The sequence below is a fragment of the Lepidothrix coronata genome, unplaced genomic scaffold (genome assembly GCF_001604755.1).
Source record: "Lepidothrix coronata isolate B3197 unplaced genomic scaffold, Lepidothrix_coronata-1.0 Scaffold41, whole genome shotgun sequence".
Classification (NCBI taxonomy): Eukaryota; Metazoa; Chordata; class Aves; order Passeriformes; family Pipridae; genus Lepidothrix; species Lepidothrix coronata.
This window is the reverse complement of record NW_016690221.1, coordinates 1,858,511-1,875,859: the sequence shown is the minus strand read 5'-3', so window position 1 is coordinate 1,875,859 and position 17,349 is coordinate 1,858,511. Positions and strand designations below refer to the sequence as shown.

Genomic DNA, 17,349 nt, shown 5'->3' with positions numbered 1-17,349 from the left:
ATCAATACACACAGACGTTCATAGCAAACTGATCTGGTTTATGGCAGCAGGTGTTGGAACTAGATGATCTCTAAGTTCCCTTCCAACCCAAACCAGTCCATGATTCTATGATACTATGAATGAGACCTTGCCTGGAAAATATAATGATGTTCTCCCTTCTCAAAGCACTACCAGCATCAGATCATTGATGGAGGAATGGTTATCAACCTCTACATGTAGGAGAGCACAGCAAGGGCACAGTGTGTATCCCAAATAAAGGAGTCATACACCTAGTTTGGGATGTTACACTTTATTCTTATGACAGAAGAACTATATCCATTATAACACAAAATTTCAGACTTCTGGGGATGCTCCATCTCCACAGAGGAGGAGGAGGGAGATCCCCCAAAACAGGTACCCACAGGCTGGTGACAGGCAGCAGTGAGAACACCCTAAATCACTCCATTCCACCTTCTACAGTCCTGAGACACCCAAGAGCCCAAGAGTCTCAGCGAGGAACCAAAAGCACGGCAGTGACATCTGAGCACACCACACAACACAGAGGTGTAAACACAGGTATAGGCTCTTCAAATGGCCATTTATGCTTATGCTTGTCTGCTCAGTGATGGCAGACTCAGGTAACTGATATCTTGAAAATAATTTCAACCCTGTTGAGTAATGAGCTCTTTGTAAGAGCAAGAGACCTTCCCTGGGTCCCTGTCCTCCCACTAGAAGAGAACAACCATGGGACAGGAAGCACCAGCCTCATGCAGGCTCACCTTTTTGCTGGGGCCAAGATTTGGGGAATCCCTTTGGAAAAATCTGTGAATGGCAATGCTGTGACTCCTCAAGCCAGCAGTTTCCACTGTATTCCCAGAGGGATGCTGAGAGCCTAGGTAGTGATGAACACATTACCCACTTTAAAGGCAGGGATTGGGTCTTGGCACGGGAGAGCCCTGGGATGGAGCTAGACTTGCCCTCTCCCAGGAGGAAAATTACGCTTTTCAGAGGAACTGGTGGGATTTGTGAATCAGCATGAAAAAGTAGGGAAGAAGGAGTTCCCTGCAAAACAGAAGTAACCCAATACCACAAATTAGGAGATGGAGACAAGAATTTGTCCTCGCTACCTCAAGTGTCCTGCCCAGGAGTGCTCAGCCCTGGCTGGTGGCTGGCAGTGGGACGCTAAGCAATGGTCTGGCGGCTGAAGAGCTCGAGGGTGAGGGCGCTGAGGAAGGCTGGGATGCTGTCCTGGTGCAGCAGGTGGAGGTCGATGAGCTCCCGGATGGTTCGTGAGAACTCAGTTTCCAGAAGCTGCATTTTTCCACCAGAGGAGCTGGAGGCCTAAGGGGAAAGAAGAACAAGCCCATTAATATCCCAGGGTTTTAATTCACCTCCTGTGATTCGTGATGCAGGGAAGAGCAAGCAGCATCACCCTGAAGCCTCCTTTGGCAGGATCGGCCTGTCACCAAGGACACATTATCTGTTTGGCACACGGTGTAATCAGGCTGTCACTGAGTCCTGCATTCCAACATCCCCAGGCAGGACCCCTGTGTGAGCCTTCCCTGGTGACAACTGTGGCAATGGCAGGATGAGGGCTTTGACCATCCTGGAAAAAGACTGCGTTGCCAAAGCAGAACCAGAGTGCCCACATTGGGGTCACTGCTGCCACCACCACCCAGGCCTCGGGTGGCAGGAGCTCTGCACAAAGGCTTTCTCTCCATGAAAACACTTATCTCTGAAGTCATGCCACTTCTGTAGGAGGAAGTAGACCTGTTCCTAATTAACACAACTCCTTTCCAATGAGTGCTGATCCACACGGCATCCCTGAAGTGTTTAAATCAGCCTGGCAGCGCACAGCCAAAACCTCCAGAGGAATTATTCCAGAGATGCTCTCATGAAAATAAGGAAACTCAACATGTGGGAAGACATTACAAATCTCCTGTAACGTATAAAACAAGCAAAAAAAATTGCTAGATGCAAGAAAAATAAGGAATGCTTGGAGCCTCTCCTGCCCCCGGAGGTATGAAAGCAGCTTGTTTATTAATAAACAGCAAAAACATCAGAGCACAAATGCTAATTTTTTCCCCTGCCATTTTCCTCTTCAAAATGCTCCCATTCCTGATTGCTCCAAAGCTCTGCTTCCTGATGGAGCTGAAGTGGGATGGCACAGGCTGTGCCAGGCATGGCCAGCATCCCCTGGGGTGTGCAGGAACAGGGCAGCCCCCCACCCCAATCAAAGGATGCCAAGATCCAAAGCAGAGGATTGCCACGTGAAAAGAAAACATGGCTTTACCTGGCAGGAGAGAAGGGAAGCAATAACCACCCAGAGCCCTAGGGAACCCGCTTCCTCCTGGTTTCATGTTCTTAGGAACCTGGACACATTTAATTATGAACTTCTCATGGTTGGGTCACTTTGGATTGTGAGGAGTGCAAAGTACCGAGGATGCCCCTGTCACCCCGGAGCCAGGCAGGGAATTGAAACAAGGTTTCCACGCGAAAAAGTAAATTAGCTTCTGTTTAAATGTCCTTCATTTTGGTTGGGTTGTTTTTCAGCAAATCCAAAGGTTGTGCAGTGCTTTGATCTGCTTCTTACTGGAGCCACCTGATGCTTCCTGTGCATCTGAGGTACCACTGGGCCAGATGAAAGAGGCCAACAGGGGAGGGGGCAGCGATGGCAGAGGAAAGAGGAGGGATAAACATCCCCAACATGCAAAGCCAGAGGTACAATGTGAGGCTGTAGCAGAGCAAGGAGTGAGTACAGGGGCTGGGTGCTGTGGCAGCAGCACAGGATTTGTTTTGCAAATCCCCTTCGGATTCAGCTGATGGGAAGCGCCAGTTTTGGGGGAAGGTCCGAGTATTATGAATGCATCACTTGTATCTCTAAAGTCAGTGCTGAACTGAATTCATCCAAAATGGGAATTCAAGCTCCGTATGAAATACACTGACTCCTTCGCAGATTTAAAACACTCTTTGGGCACAGAATTAATTTTCTAAGAATTTACAAGCAAATCCATTAATTGGTTTAGTAGTTTAATTAATTAAAGTAAGTTCCTTAAGAAATTTAGCATCCAGTGCCAGACCATTTGCTTGTGTTTTATGACCTCAGAAAGAGAGCAACATAAATGTTTTAAATTTCCTCTACTTTGAGCTCACTGGCATCACGTGTGAAGGCTACATTTGAATATTTTCCTTTTTTTTATGAGATTAATGGTAATTTCTCTCTACTATTCTTCATAACCAAAGTTTCCTCCTGCAGCAGAGGAAGAAGAATAAAGTTCAGAAAAAGTTATGTGAGCAAATATGTGCTTCTGAGGAGACTGATATTTCCTGCTGAGTTCAATGGGGTCTGTGGTTTCTCTCAGCTGTCAAGAGAGGCACCATCCTCCCCCTCACCTCCATGGCCTCTGTCTCCCCTGGAACTCCAAAAAATCAAAGAAAACCCCAGAAAGCTTCCAAACCCCAGACATCTCACCCAGGTTTCTTATGATCGCTTCTGAAACAGGCACAAGGCAAGAAGGCAGCCGCTTGGAAAAAAGGCAATTCTTCCTCTGTCAGGATATGTTTACATGTGAATTTGGAGGATGGATGCACTTACAGTGCACTTTGTTCAATCTCACACTGCTTTTAAAAAAATTGAGAAACTTTTTTTTTCCCCTGGGAGTGTTTTAAAATTGCTATCACTGTTACTTTTCTTATTGTTTGTTTTTATTGTTTTTTTTTTCCTTCACCCATCTGTTCATAAAGTAGTATAGGCTGGGATGTATAGATAGATTTGCTGCTTTGGGTTCAACAGCAGGAGCACCTCTGCAGCCTGTGCTTTACAAATAAAGTGATTATACGAAATAATAGCAGTATGTTCCCATTAATTCACAGGATTTCTTTTCAAATGCCAGGCTGCATCCTGCCTGGTGCACCCGCAGGCAGAGAGGGAAGTGCTGGGGTGGGTGGCGTGGGAGCGAGCAGGGAATCACGGCAAGGCAGGGGGCTGTGCAGGGGGCTGTGCAGGGGTGTGTGGAGCACCGAGGGGGAAGGCACGAGGGGGGGATGCCCTGCTGAATGAACATTGCAGGGCCTAGTTGTTTCACACCATTCTGAATTAATGCAGACCATGCCTGTGACTCCAGGTCTAAAAAATTGGATTTATGAAAATACGAAGATGAAATTTCCAGCAGTTCAAAGCTGGAAGGGCAATCAAGTCCTCCTCTTCACTGTTCATAGCTAGGATTCCCTCCATTTTAAATAAATTTTTTTAAATTAAAAAAAAAAAGTCTCAACCCTCAAAGGCAAACTCCTGGACACCATCGCTGCTAACAAGAACTTGCAGGTGCCAGCACAAACCAGCAGTTCACATGACACACTCCATGTAATGCAATCACCATTTACTCTACTGATGCATTCCCAAAAATTCTAAGTTTCAACAAAGGCAAAACCACCCAAGCCTATTTAGGAATCAAATGTGAAGCTGAGAGGAACAGAAACAAGTGTCACATGGGGACAGTCCATGAGTTATGGGGTGGGAAAGACCAGAGCATGTTCAAACCCAGCCATAACTGCTCTGCCCCCAGCACTACTGGTGTTATCTCTATAGTGTGTTGCTGCTTTTAAAGAAAAGTGTGAAATCAACATTTAGAGTCAAACTGAATACACAGGATCAAAGCAAAAGCTGAGCCTCTGATTATCCCCATCCACCCCATAGTCAATGCTTAGAGGAGTCAATGCAAGAGGACACTTTGGGGACCAACATCACACTTCACTCCCTCCTTCCCCTCTCTGCTGAGCGAGCCAGCCAAATGCAGCACTTCACTAGAGATTCAAATATTGCCCCTTCACCCTCAGTTTCCCTGACCACAAGGCAGCCTGCAGCAGCTGAAGGTAAGCACTATAAAAACACCATCTCTCAGGTACTCTGTACATAGCCCTATATTGGTTTCTTTTAATTCATGGAAAATGTCTACCTGGCTCACTAAACTACTGAGATTCAGGTCTATGTTATGTTTTATTCAGATCTCAAATACTTGCAAAAGGAAAGATTTCAGCTTTCACCAAGTTCTGTTGCCAGTTCAGTCTGATTTAAGGCCTATTGGGACCTTTTCTAGAGAAGCAAAGGAAATCAATCTGCCCTGTGTTGCCACACACTTGGCTCTGCTGGGGGGGGGGTGTGACTGCGGTTGTAGATTTGAAGGGTGGGCACCCTGTTTCTCTCCTCGCAGGCTGTGCTACCCCACAGCAATCAGAGCAATCAGATTTCACTGTATTGTAAACCACAAGAAGACAGGTCTATTTAGCACATGGCAACATAAACTTGGAGTAGCTGCTCCTGGATCTGCTCGGAGAAAGGAGCTGTTAGTACAACTGTTTTTCCAGGGGAGTCAAGATCAGCAGATGCCTGCCAGAAGGAAACATCATAAATCTTCCTCTTAGCCCTGGAAGCTGGTAAATTATTCAAGACTTTATGGTTTAGATACACATATAAAAATCTCTCAAACAACCACCAGCATGGTAGAAAAGTGAGTTCTCAGATCTAACAGGGACCATCTCAGCAAGGAGAAGACAACACAGAAGATGTGAAAGAGCAACAGGCATTCCCAAACATCTCTGCTAGAAGATGGACTTGCAGCTGGATGGACCAACATATGGACCATAACAGAGGCTCTCCCCACTATTGTCACTTCAATGTAACATATACAGGACTTCTGACTGCTGTTTACCCCCATGCTGCTGTTGCACACAAAGGCTTCCTGAAAGCCCAAACCCAGCATTTCCTTCTCCGCTTCTTCCACCAGCAGAGGGGTAGTTATGTTAAAAGTGTGACAGTGGCTGCTTAAGTCATTTCAGAGCTCACAATATGGCTCAGAAGTGCACTCTGATCTAGATACACTCACTTTTTAGTGTCTCATACGCCTCCTTCCTCTTCTCTCTGACACATACCTAAAAACAATGGATATCCCCACTCTGGCTCCAAAAATACCATTTGCTATAATCTGGCATGCAGTGTGACTTGAATCACACAAAGGATGCCTCTTGAAAAATACAGGTTGAGCATAGGACCCAATGTCCTGTAGACCTTCAGACACTGGAATAAGACTGAAAAGAGGGTGGGTGCATGCCCCAAGGAGAGAGCTGACATAGAGATGTATCCAGAAAGTAAGGAGTGGAAATGCAGAAACAGGGAAAAGAGGGCTACAGCATTCAAAACAACTTGAGATTTCAGCATGCAGTGAGAATATCCTACCTTTGATTTCCACGCTGAGAAAGCACAACTGCCTTTGGGGATGCAATCCATGCAGGACATGTGTTCCTGCATCTTCAAACACACACCTCCAGTGCCGGAGGTGGAGTTCCTGAATGGGTTTTGGCGAGCTGACAATAGGGATGGTGGAGCTTTGTGCCAGGCACAGCAGGCAAGACAGTTGTGTCTCAGCTGGGGAACAAAGGAGGTTCAAACACCTCCACAGCGTGAGGAAGGATGTAGTCTAGGACTCTGGCAGGGCTGCCAGAGTGGTTTTCCACCCCTTGGCATGGAGACAAGCCTTTGCTTTGCAGATACCACTCGGCCATGCTCTGTGGTAGATGGTACTTTCCAAGGCTAAGACATATTAGGGGTCAAAAGGAGCAAGTGAATCATTGCCTGGTGACATTTACCCAGTGACTGTATTGCAAAGGCCCCATCTCATCTGCTACACTCCTTCCATAAATCACTGTCCGTGCTGCATCCCCACGGACAACTGCTCTGAACACGTGGCAAACAGCCCCGTGTGCGCTGAGGGAAGGGGCACCACGGCTTCACATCCGACACTCCACACACTCCCTGCTCTGTTCAGGTCCACAGGCTGCTGTGGCATTATGGGCCATGCTGTGGCCACATTCTCCTCTGTGCCCCAGTTCTCAGTGCCCTTTCCCTTCTCCTTGTGGTGTTCCCCATCCTACCTTGAGGGCTTGCTGTGCCGTCTGCTCCAACGTGGGTTATGCACATCCCCCCACCAGACTGATCCCTTTGGCAATTTGCCTTCATCATTTAAATCCCTCAGACTTCCTCTTCACATGGAGCAGTCACTCCCTCTTCCCAACCCCTTCACCTGTCAGCAGAGGCCCTCAGGGTTGGCTGTTCCACCCGATCACCTCCCAAAACCTCCACAGCACTATTACCACATGTGCCACAAAGCCTCGGGCACACTGGTGGTCCTGACAGCTCCTCGCCTCCCTGATGCCTTCCCCACGGCACCCACTGCCTCCCTCAGCACTCAGTAATGTACACAAACCCTGACACAGCCCAACAAACCCACTTGAAAATATCTTTTAAGAAGCTGCTGGCTCTGACCTTTAAACAAGAAAATCCTTTTGTTTCTGCCTCTTGCTTTAGATGCCGAGATTTTTCTAAATGTCAAAGGCCGCCTTTTCCACGTGCGGATGTTGAGGGGGGGAAGCAGTGATACCAAGAGGGCTGGCAACCTCTCCCTGGGTCTGCAGAGCTGATAAATCATCACTTCAGATCACCCTGGACAGACAGACACACACAGGGCAGCCCACCATACACAGAGCCAGCCAAAAAACTGGAGTGCCCAGAAAATACTCAGGGAAAACATGTGTGTGTGTGTGCACATGTGGAAACTGCCTGCTGAAGTTATAAGAACCCAAACACGAGGTTTTGAGATTTAATTGCTCAAACTTGGTCCTCCTGGGTGATGATATCATTATCAAAATCCCCCAACTGAGTTATGCCTCACCAATCAATCTTTCCTAAGCATCACGCACTGCTCAAATACCAGGTCCCCAGGTAGCCTCTAAATCACTTTAATTACAGGCCGTTCATTTAAAATTAGAGAAATATTAAAAAAAAAAACCAAAAACAAACACTAAATTGTACAAGATGTGCTTACGGCTGGAAATATTTATGAGGTTATTTAGCAAACTGTTTATTGGTTTCCTTCTTTTTTCATGGTATCTGGCAGATTCCAGCTGGCCTGACAGGACGCCTGTCCATGGTGGTTCTCACACGATGGACGTGCAGCTCTTAATCAAGTCACCTCCCTTTCACAAATGACCATTCCTTGTCTGCAGAGAAGTTTCCCCCCCTTTAATAACCCAAAAGAGGAAGAGTACTTCTTTATAATAATTGCTTCTTGCTAAGACCTCTGAACTCCGTGTCGCCAGCTTGGTATATAAAGTGAATTTATGAGGCAGAGGGATGGATGCCTGTAAAGGGCCTTCCAGGAAATGTAATGAAAAAGCTGCTTTTAGCTGCTGAGCAAAGAAAAGCAAATGCCTGGCAATGCCAAGAAGAAAATTGAAAGCTGGGATGGGATAAGTGAGAAACAGCTCTGCGTGCACTGAGATTTATAGCAAACATTTCCTTTCTCTTTCTTATTATTCAACATTGAGATGAACCACAACCCCAGAATGTCTTTGGAACAAGAGGTCAGCTCGTATACTTCCATCTTAATCAGAAACACAACCCAGGCACTATGTACACGAGTGACAGCAGTGATGGGGTCCTGGATGCTGCACCAGCTCAGCAGCAAAGGAACACAGAGAGGGATGTACTGCACAGCACTGAACTTCCCCTACAGCTCCACGTTTTGATCTGTGTGAGCTCTCCTGCACCTCATGTGAAAAAGGAAAACTGAAAAAGAGCAGGGACATGCGCTGAAGTGCTGCACCCCTCTCCATGGGGGAAAGCTGCTGGTGCTAATCCTGGGGGACGGTGCTCTGCGCAGGAGAGGGCAAGTCAGCATCTTCTTTCAAGAGGTTTCTCCTACAGGTTAATGCCCTTTAGACTGTCAAATGTGATGCCATAAAAATAAGATCAAAGGCTCTAAAATAAGGGAAGCATATTTTTTGATTCATACTATTACTATTTTATATCTGAATATTCCTATAGAGCTTTTCATCCTGGAAGACAGGTCTTTGAACTGCTGTGATTTCACCTATCATTGAGGAACAACCCCCAGGGTAAAATGTGACAGCTATTATCAGGGTGCATTAATGTTACTGAACAGTTCAGGACAGACAGAGACAAATATATCCAATTTAAATCATAGATTTGAAGAACTACTGCTCAGTGTGGATTAATATCCATGCATTTTCCGAAAGTGCTTTGAGAATTTTAGAGAACAAGTGCTGAAACTAAAATTCTCTTTCTCATCTGTAGGATGCATTCAGCTTCCAATCATTATGCTGCAAATTGAACATCACTACTGTCAAAGAGGGAAGATGGTAACATAAAGGATTCACCCGTAGCATCTACTTTTGCATCCACAGATGCTGATGGGATCTCCAAACCAAGGAGATTCACCCTGTGGAGATTTGCTGAGGTGATACCTAGAAATGATTCTATTGAATACAAGACTGGTGAGAGTAAATCATAGCAGACTACTCACATCAGAGAAAGGAAAATCACATGGGATGTCACTCTAAACTAATACTGGCAGTCAGCTGTAGTCAGAGCTTGAGGTCATAAATTGTAAGTTTTTAATAGACCTCAGGTCTGCTAAATAGTGTTCACCAGCCAAATATGCTTATAAACATCAACCATCAAGGAGTATAGATGTCAGCAAGGCACAGGGCTCACAGAATTTTTCCAACCCCATTCCATATAAAAATCCAAACTATGAAATGAAGCCTTTAAAGCTTTTATAAAAGGCTCAGGATCTTTACAAACAAATGTCTTTCCTTGATACATATGGAAGCCATGCTGATGCCCCAGCCATGGCTATCTCTGACCTACAACAAAGCCCTTTGGAAAGAGCAGCCAAATGCACGTTATCCCAACTGCTGTCACACCACGTGTGGCAGAGCTGGACCGCTCCAGCACCCAGGCTGCAGCTTTCCAACCATCTGTGAGGTGACCGTACTGGACTGGTCAAGCTGCAGAGTGAGTAGTTAACAAGCATTAACAACATCTAGCCCATGTGTTCTGTCTAGTAAAATGCCAACCCATCTGTCTGTAACATCAGTGACTCTGTAGAAGCCATATGCAGGAGAGACATAAATTAGGGAGAGAAAAATCTCCCGTTACTTTCTCTGCAATGACTCTGCAGTTGTCGCCAGCAATGTGAGGAACTGGGTGTTTTTTAAGTTCTGTTTTCCCAGCCAAATCACAGCCTCCCGTAGCTCTCCAGCCCTGCCATCCAGAGGCATTTTCTGGTCTGTGTCTGGCCCTGGTGGACATGGTGGTGTGGCACAAAGGGAAAAGTAGGTGCAACTCAAACCAGGTCCCAAACCCCTCCCCCAGGAGAGCCAGAAGAACACAGACAACTTGAAGGAGATACTGGCAAGTGAACCTAGCGCACAAGAATCCCTCAGTTAGACAGGGAGCTCATTAACCAGCCAAGCTGCTTATCACATTCCTCTCCATCTCCCTTGCTGGAAGCTCTCCGAGCTGGAAGGAATGGAGAAGCAGTAAACCAAGAACATGCAGTTTCTGGAACATGAGAAGGAAGCACCTATGGGAGAAATGCAAAAAAAAATCATCTGTGTGGGCTGTAATTAAGATGGCCTGGTTCCCAAAGCAGGGAGATACTCCACTTGTGAACTGCAGCCGTGAGCATGAGGTTTGTAAGGGAACATGAGCAGCAAAGTTTGCCAAAACCCTGCATTGATGAGAGCCGTCTGGAACCATGGAGAATTTTGATGGCGACTTTTGCAAGCTGTGGCATTGCCTGGGAGATAGGCACCCGCCCCACAGACCAAACCACCACTTACCAACAGGCAGAGCTTGCTGGAGCCTTTGCCAGGCACACCCTGTTCCCCTGCTTGGCTGCTCCTGCATCATATTCCTGCCGAGGACCCTCTGCTTTCCTGTCTCTGGATTAGAGCAAATCACCAGGAAACCCCAAGACTCACCTCAGCTGAAGTGCCTGCACATGACACAGAGTGAAAATAGGCCATACAGACTTCTGGGCTCACCAGCTGCCAACTGGAAACGAACCCCCTCATTTGGGAGCTGGGCATCTCACCTTGCACAAGACAGAGGGTGAGTGCCCAAGGCTGGGAACGGTTAAATGGGCAGATGACACTTGCCTGCGAGGCACATCTCACTGGAGCCACTGCTACCCTGAACCATGCAAACACATCTCACTGGAGCCACTGCTACCCTGAACCATGCAAACACATCTCACTGGAGCCACTGCTACCCTGAACCATGCAAACACATCTCACTGGAGCCACTGCTACCCTGAACCATGCAAACACATCTCACTGGAGCCACTGCTACCCTGCAACCCTGCAAACACATCTCACTGGAGTAACTGCTACCCTGCAACAGTGTGGACACCACCGTGTGATTAATACGTTCATCCTCCTCATCTTTTTGGTATCCTTCTGGAAGTCTTGTCATAAATGGGGTGGATGAAAGGCTAAAGAACTGAACAAGATCTTATGACCAAAAATGGCTCAAGAGACTGTAAATGATCAACTTAACAACAAGCAATTAGACCTCAGCTATGTGGCTGAAGGATGGGACAGTATATGGAGCATGCCTGTTCCCGGCTCATTGAGCTTGCAAGGCTTGTGGGGGAAGGAGTAACAGATGGACCTGATGGCAGATTACAGCTGAAATTCTCACCATGTTTATTCATTACCCTCCTCTAGCTCTTGTTTGTCATAGTCTGGCACCCCAGGCTAAACTGCAGGTTTAAGCTTTACATCAAGGAAAGGGTGACACGTATTAGTCACCTCTGCTCAGAGCCAGGGCTCTGCACCACAGTCAGCACTACAGAGACCAAAGGCACTGCTCATCTAAGAGCAAGAAGAACTAGTCAATAATTGCCTTTTCCTATGGGACTGTGTGACTTGCTTATAGTTATGATCTACCAAAGTGGAATTTAAGTGCTGGCTTTGGGAATAACATTAGTTCCTGTTTGCAACATCAATAACCAAATGTCACAATGTTAGCGTGAGTTGAGGAAGGCGCTTTTACTGCTCTTGCTTTTTTGCTGGCTCACATTTTCTTCGTTTTTCTTCATTTGAAATCGCTGTCATCAGCACGACTGTCAGCAGGACCAAAGTAAGCATAAGTTGTCACTACCCAGAAAGTCAAAGAAGAAAGTTGATTCTGAACATGTAAAATGATTTTCTTGTGTCCTCAAGAATGAGTCTTAACCCTTAATAGCTCACAAACCCCCTGTGGGGAAGCACATTTCTCAGACTGCATCTACAGCCACAAGTCAAAGTTTATACTGGGAAGAAGATGTCATTATTTTTAAAATTCCACCATTTCTTTCTCAAGACTTCTGAGTTCATGGAGCTGATGGTTACCGGTAATCCTATTTGTGGTGTTACTCAACCAGACTTGTAGTCCACAGGCAGGGAAACCTGAAGACCAAATAGTAAGGAAATCAGTCAACTGGCCTGTGCAGGTTGGGCATGTTCATCTTTCTTGAAATGGGCTTTCAATGGTAAAACCCAACGTGAAACAAAGAGTCACAGTACTCCTCTCTCCTCAAGCAGGTCTGATCTCACCGTAAGAATAAAGTCCACAGCTAAAGAGACAGAGGTTGCAGCTAAGGAATGAGTAAATAGGAAGATTTCTGTATTCAGTGAAAAAGTAGAAGAAATTCCACTGTAGCCCTTGAGGGGACACTCAGACCTTTGGGCTATGACGCATTTGCTGAAAGCTTCTGCTGTTGCCGCCTGTGCTGTCACTTGGCACTAACCTCCTGAAGAACATGGCAAGACAGCACTGCTGGTTCTCATGTCTGGATGAACATGCTCCTCTCCCCGAAGGGAAAAGGAGAGGGTTTTTCTGTTTAGTGAATGCACCATGTTCGAGCAACCTCTGAGGAATATGCCTCGGGCCCTGGGCCTCCCCATCTGACACACATCTGACTGGTTGTCTCTTCCTGCTGGTGTTCTCCCACTGATGTGCTGCCATCCGCCAGTCAGCTCCTTTTGCTGGAAGTACGGGGTGGGGGAAAAGATTTATGCAGACACCATGTATGCAATTATGAAAACAGAAGACAAGACACCCGGATATCACACAAATTGATGCATTTTTGCTGGCAGGCTTTTTGCATGATCCAGTAACAGCTGTCATGCTCCAGCTTCTCTCATCTGAGCTCTACTACCACTTCAGCATCCTTCCACATCCTTTAAGAGGGCTTCCTTCCCTTCCCTGGTGCAGCTTGCTCCAGATGCCACAGCAAAGTAGGCAGTAGCATGGGGTACAAAGGGGAGACAGTATGACTGGGTTTCATAGCAGCACTAAAATGTAATGTTCACTTCTTTAGGCAAGATGCTGCTCATTAGCAATGACCTCGAGGCACGCAAGCTGCTCAACCAGCAACGTCTCCCACTCTGGAGCTCTTTAAAATTTGCCCTTTCCCTGTGCCAAATCTTTGGGCAAGCTTCCCTAAAGCCCAGTAGCAATCTGCAGACACACACATACATTGTCCAGTGCCTTCTGGAGAAAGGCAGTGCCGGGGAGCTGGTTTGGAGCTTGGGCTACATATCTTGTCCCCCACTCTGCATAGCATTAAGGAAAGGAAAGGATGTGCCTACAGGTTTCCCTGCCAAGTCAGCTCCTGCCGTGAACTCTGCAGCCTGGGAGCCTGTTAGTGCCCACATCCTCCTGGTTTTCAGCACTCCATGCTACGTTTGTTTTTGTAAATAGATTTAACCTTTCTAAAATTAGCAACAGAAGAGAACTTCTTTTGGCAGAAAACCAGCTTTAGAAAGATGGAGGAATATAACATTTTCCAAACATTTGAAAACTGCAGACTAAAGATATGTGTTAGTCTCTGTAGTGCATGCTGGTTTTGCTCACTATTCTGAATCTTAATACATTAATAGATCCTCTCATGATTAACGGCTGCACTAGGCTCTCTTTCTAGGAACACATATGGTTCCTTCTTGCCACAATATTGGAATAGAGAGCCAAAATATTTAAACAGTGACACTAATAAAAGATTTTATCACCCCCATCCTGATGTAAATAACTGAGGCTGGAGCCAGCCTTTAGCTCTAAATGCTTCTTATCTTTCAAAAAGTTCTTAATCAAATCTGAACATACTGGCTGAGGCCCATTTGAAATAATTGGGCTATCTGTGGTTATGATGCTGCAGCAAGAAAGCCACTGTCCAACATCTACTCACCCCCAGGATGCTCTGGGTCTGGCTGAAAGAAGCACTAGTTTGGCATGTAATGAAACGGGGCTTTTAGAGCCAGGTGTGTGTGTGCATGGGCTGGTTGTCCCTGTGGATTCAGGATGCTGCATGCAAAGAGTGGGAGCACATTTCTTTTCCCCCCACACCTGCAAGGTTAAAGTACTGCCCTGAATTAAGATGTCTTTCAGGGGACTCCAAATGCTTCCCCCTCAGGTGTCTGCACTCGGCAGCATTCATCCCACCTGCTGAAGGACATGGGAATTACCCAGCACACAGCCCAGAGGGTTTGGTAAAAATTCTGATAGTGTATATCAGGTTTGTTTTAAGTTGTAGGTCAATTGCCAATACAGAATTGCCTAAAAGATCTGTTCCTGCCTCATTTTTTCCCATGCTGTGCCATTACCTTTCCTCTCTGCCATAGGCCCTGTACTAATCCTACCTGTCTAATGCCATCAGCTGCTAAAATCAACGGCAGTTCCCACTTTGTGCTGCCTGTCATGCTGCTGATCAGACCTGTCACTGGCTAAAAGCGACACAACCTGACTGCAAGCAAACCCCTGAAATAATAAAGAAACCCTTTTCACATTTCAAGGAGCAAGAGGAGGGACTCAGGTTTGTACTCCAGAAAACATTTATCACCACAGAACTGAAACATGGTGTGAAAATAAAAGCTCTCGAAATCTGCTTTCACACATTCCCCAGCGCGCCCAGAGGTGTTCCTGCTATGACCCACCTAACAATGCTCTTGAGAATTGTTTTCACAAGCAAAAAATACAAACAAAACAGCGAAAGAGACAAGAAGTATTTCCTCAAGTGCTTCAAATCTAAGCTATCTGTGCTCTAAATACGTTGTAGAAACAGCATTAATATATATTCAGATGTAACAGAAGGCCAGAGGAAAAGACCTCAACAAACACTTAACTGTAATACAGAGCAGGTCCTGACTAAAGTGTCGGGATTATTTTAGATCACTGACCTCTGTCCTGCTCAACCAGCCTGTGTTTTACAATTCAATTACATTTATTTCTGTATATAGAGACGTACATGAGATACTTGCATTCTTTCTTGTGTAAAAACCAGACAGAAAGCAGAAGATGCAGATGAGAAAACAAGCAGATGAGCTCCCTTGGAGGTTTCACGGACAAAGATGTTTAAATGAAGTAACTTAAAACCAGAAGGAATCTTACAAACAAAGTGCTTCTAAGCATCTCATTTCACTCGCTTGTTTTCAACTACATTTGAAAAAAAAACCTCAGAGGGAACCAAACCACTTTAGCTGCTGCTTCCGCATTCCTGATGTCCTCTGGAGAACATCACCAACCTTTTCTCCTACCAGTTACACACCAGAATTTCCAGAACAAGTAACTCTACAGCAGTGAGGAGAATTAAAAACATTATCAAGTCATTGCTTATCACACCTCTGAAGGCCAGGGAAGCACTAGCACTACCTGAAATTGAGACAAGAAGAAACAGGCTTTCAACACTGGCAAGGCAACACAGAACCACACAGAGAACTCAGCGCTCGAGTCCCATTTGCCTCCTTTGCTGCAGAAACCAGAGCTTTCCCAAAACACAGGGCTGAAGGGAACGTGCAAGATGTGGGATTAATTTTGCAATGAATCAATCCTAAACTCCGTGTAACGGTGCGGAAAGGGAGTATCCACAATAAAGCCGGCAGTGATGCCGAGGCACCTGCAGCATCCCGTGCCTGCTGTGGGCACAATCCCAGAGAGGGCTCAGCCTGCTTCGGGAAGGGCCCTTCAGTGCACAGAGGGCTGTTCTAGCCCAACAACCAACCCATTCATCCTAATGACTGCTCCATTCAGGACAAGCTGACACATCCTTCCCACAACAGAACCCTGCAAATAACTTTATTTAACCAGGAAAACAGATTTGTGTTGTTTCTGAAGACAAATGAATCTAGTTTTGGCTGCAGAGGGCCGAGCTGGGTTCCTCTCTGTGCCAATAAAAGCATCGGGATTGCGGAGGAGACTTAAGAGACTGTGTTTGCTCTCAGTCTCCCATGGATCATAACTGGAAAAAAAGGCTTACACAGCACAACAGATCAGGCTGTAACTGTAAAGGAGTTCAACACTTTTGAGGCTGTTTCTCTCAAGTTCTCAATGAATTATTTTGAATTTAGTTAAGACTTCCCACGGTCTACTGGTTTGCAGCGAGACTGGGGAATTTTGGGGAGAGGATGGTGAAGCAGAAAATTTCATAGAATCTTCGAACGATTTTAGTTGGAAGAGACCTTAGAGATCATCCAGTTCCAACTCTCCTGCCGTGGGCAGGGGTGCTGCCCACTAGATGAGGCTGGTCAAGGAAGATGCTATTCTTTATTATTTTGTCACTTTTCAGCACGTACATGGCCCCATGTGTGGCTGGGCCCTGCCCAAAGATGCAAGCATGAGTGTTTCTGTGCTGCAGGTTCCTGCCTGTGTGCTCCAGACAAAAGGGGAATGGGGAAAGAGGTCCCCAGAGAAGCAATGAAAAGTGCTCAGGGTCACAAAACAGGTTGGCAGTGGAGCCAGGAGCTCCTTCAAGCCCCCCCAAAATAACCAGGCTGTGGGGCCTCTCCATACCCACAGAGCCAGGAACCCTCTGTGCTCTGGTGCAAAGGTGGATGCAATGACATGGATTTATTCTTAAGCTGCTGTGCAGGCATACACAATTCTTTACTTTTTATTGCCCAGTTATTTAACCTTAATACTCCACTGACATTATTTTTTTGTATGGAATTTTATATATGTGCCTGTGGACGAATTTGCAATATATAAATAGTGTAGATCAGAGGTGACCTTTAAGTCTGTGCATGTGGAGATTCGTACAGCATGAGGGCTAGCTAGGAGGCTGAAATCATTAAGATATGTTCTCATTTAAAGTTACTTATGAATTATTTGTAAGCTATTTTCTCACTTATTTTGTTATTATACTCCCACATACTCACCAATCAGTAAAAATAGCTTACCAGTGAATACATGTTTCGGAAGTCTGTTTGCCTATTTTTCTTTTGTGCCGCAGCTGCTGTTGCCATGCTGTCGTTGCTATGTTTTCCTTTTTCTTTCTTTTTCTTAAGAAGGGAAAAAAAAAGCTATTCCCTAAACATGCTAGACTCAGTTCATGGAACAAAATACCTGAGGTAGAGCCTAGAGGAATATAACACAATCCAGCTGGAAGAGCATCGTTTATGCGTAGAACAAAGTCCACTTGACACTAATATACAAATTCTTCTCTGAAAGAGTTAATGAAACTACAAATATTATTT

At 45.8% G+C, this 17,349-nt stretch overlaps 1 protein-coding gene across 2 annotated transcripts in view; it reads right to left on the bottom strand.

Annotated features, from left to right (window-relative positions):
* Positions 1–282: 282 nt before the first annotated feature.
* The window catches only part of MAD1L1 (MAD1 mitotic arrest deficient like 1), a 353,601-nt gene continuing 336,534 nt past the window's right edge, over positions 283–17,349 (bottom strand). For both annotated transcript variants that reach the window (XM_017813643.1, XM_017813644.1), the window contains one exon: positions 283–1,320. In XM_017813643.1, coding sequence (XP_017669132.1) covers positions 1,162–1,320 — 159 coding nt within the window. In that variant the 3' untranslated portion in view covers positions 283–1,161. The remainder of the gene's footprint in view (positions 1,321–17,349) is intronic.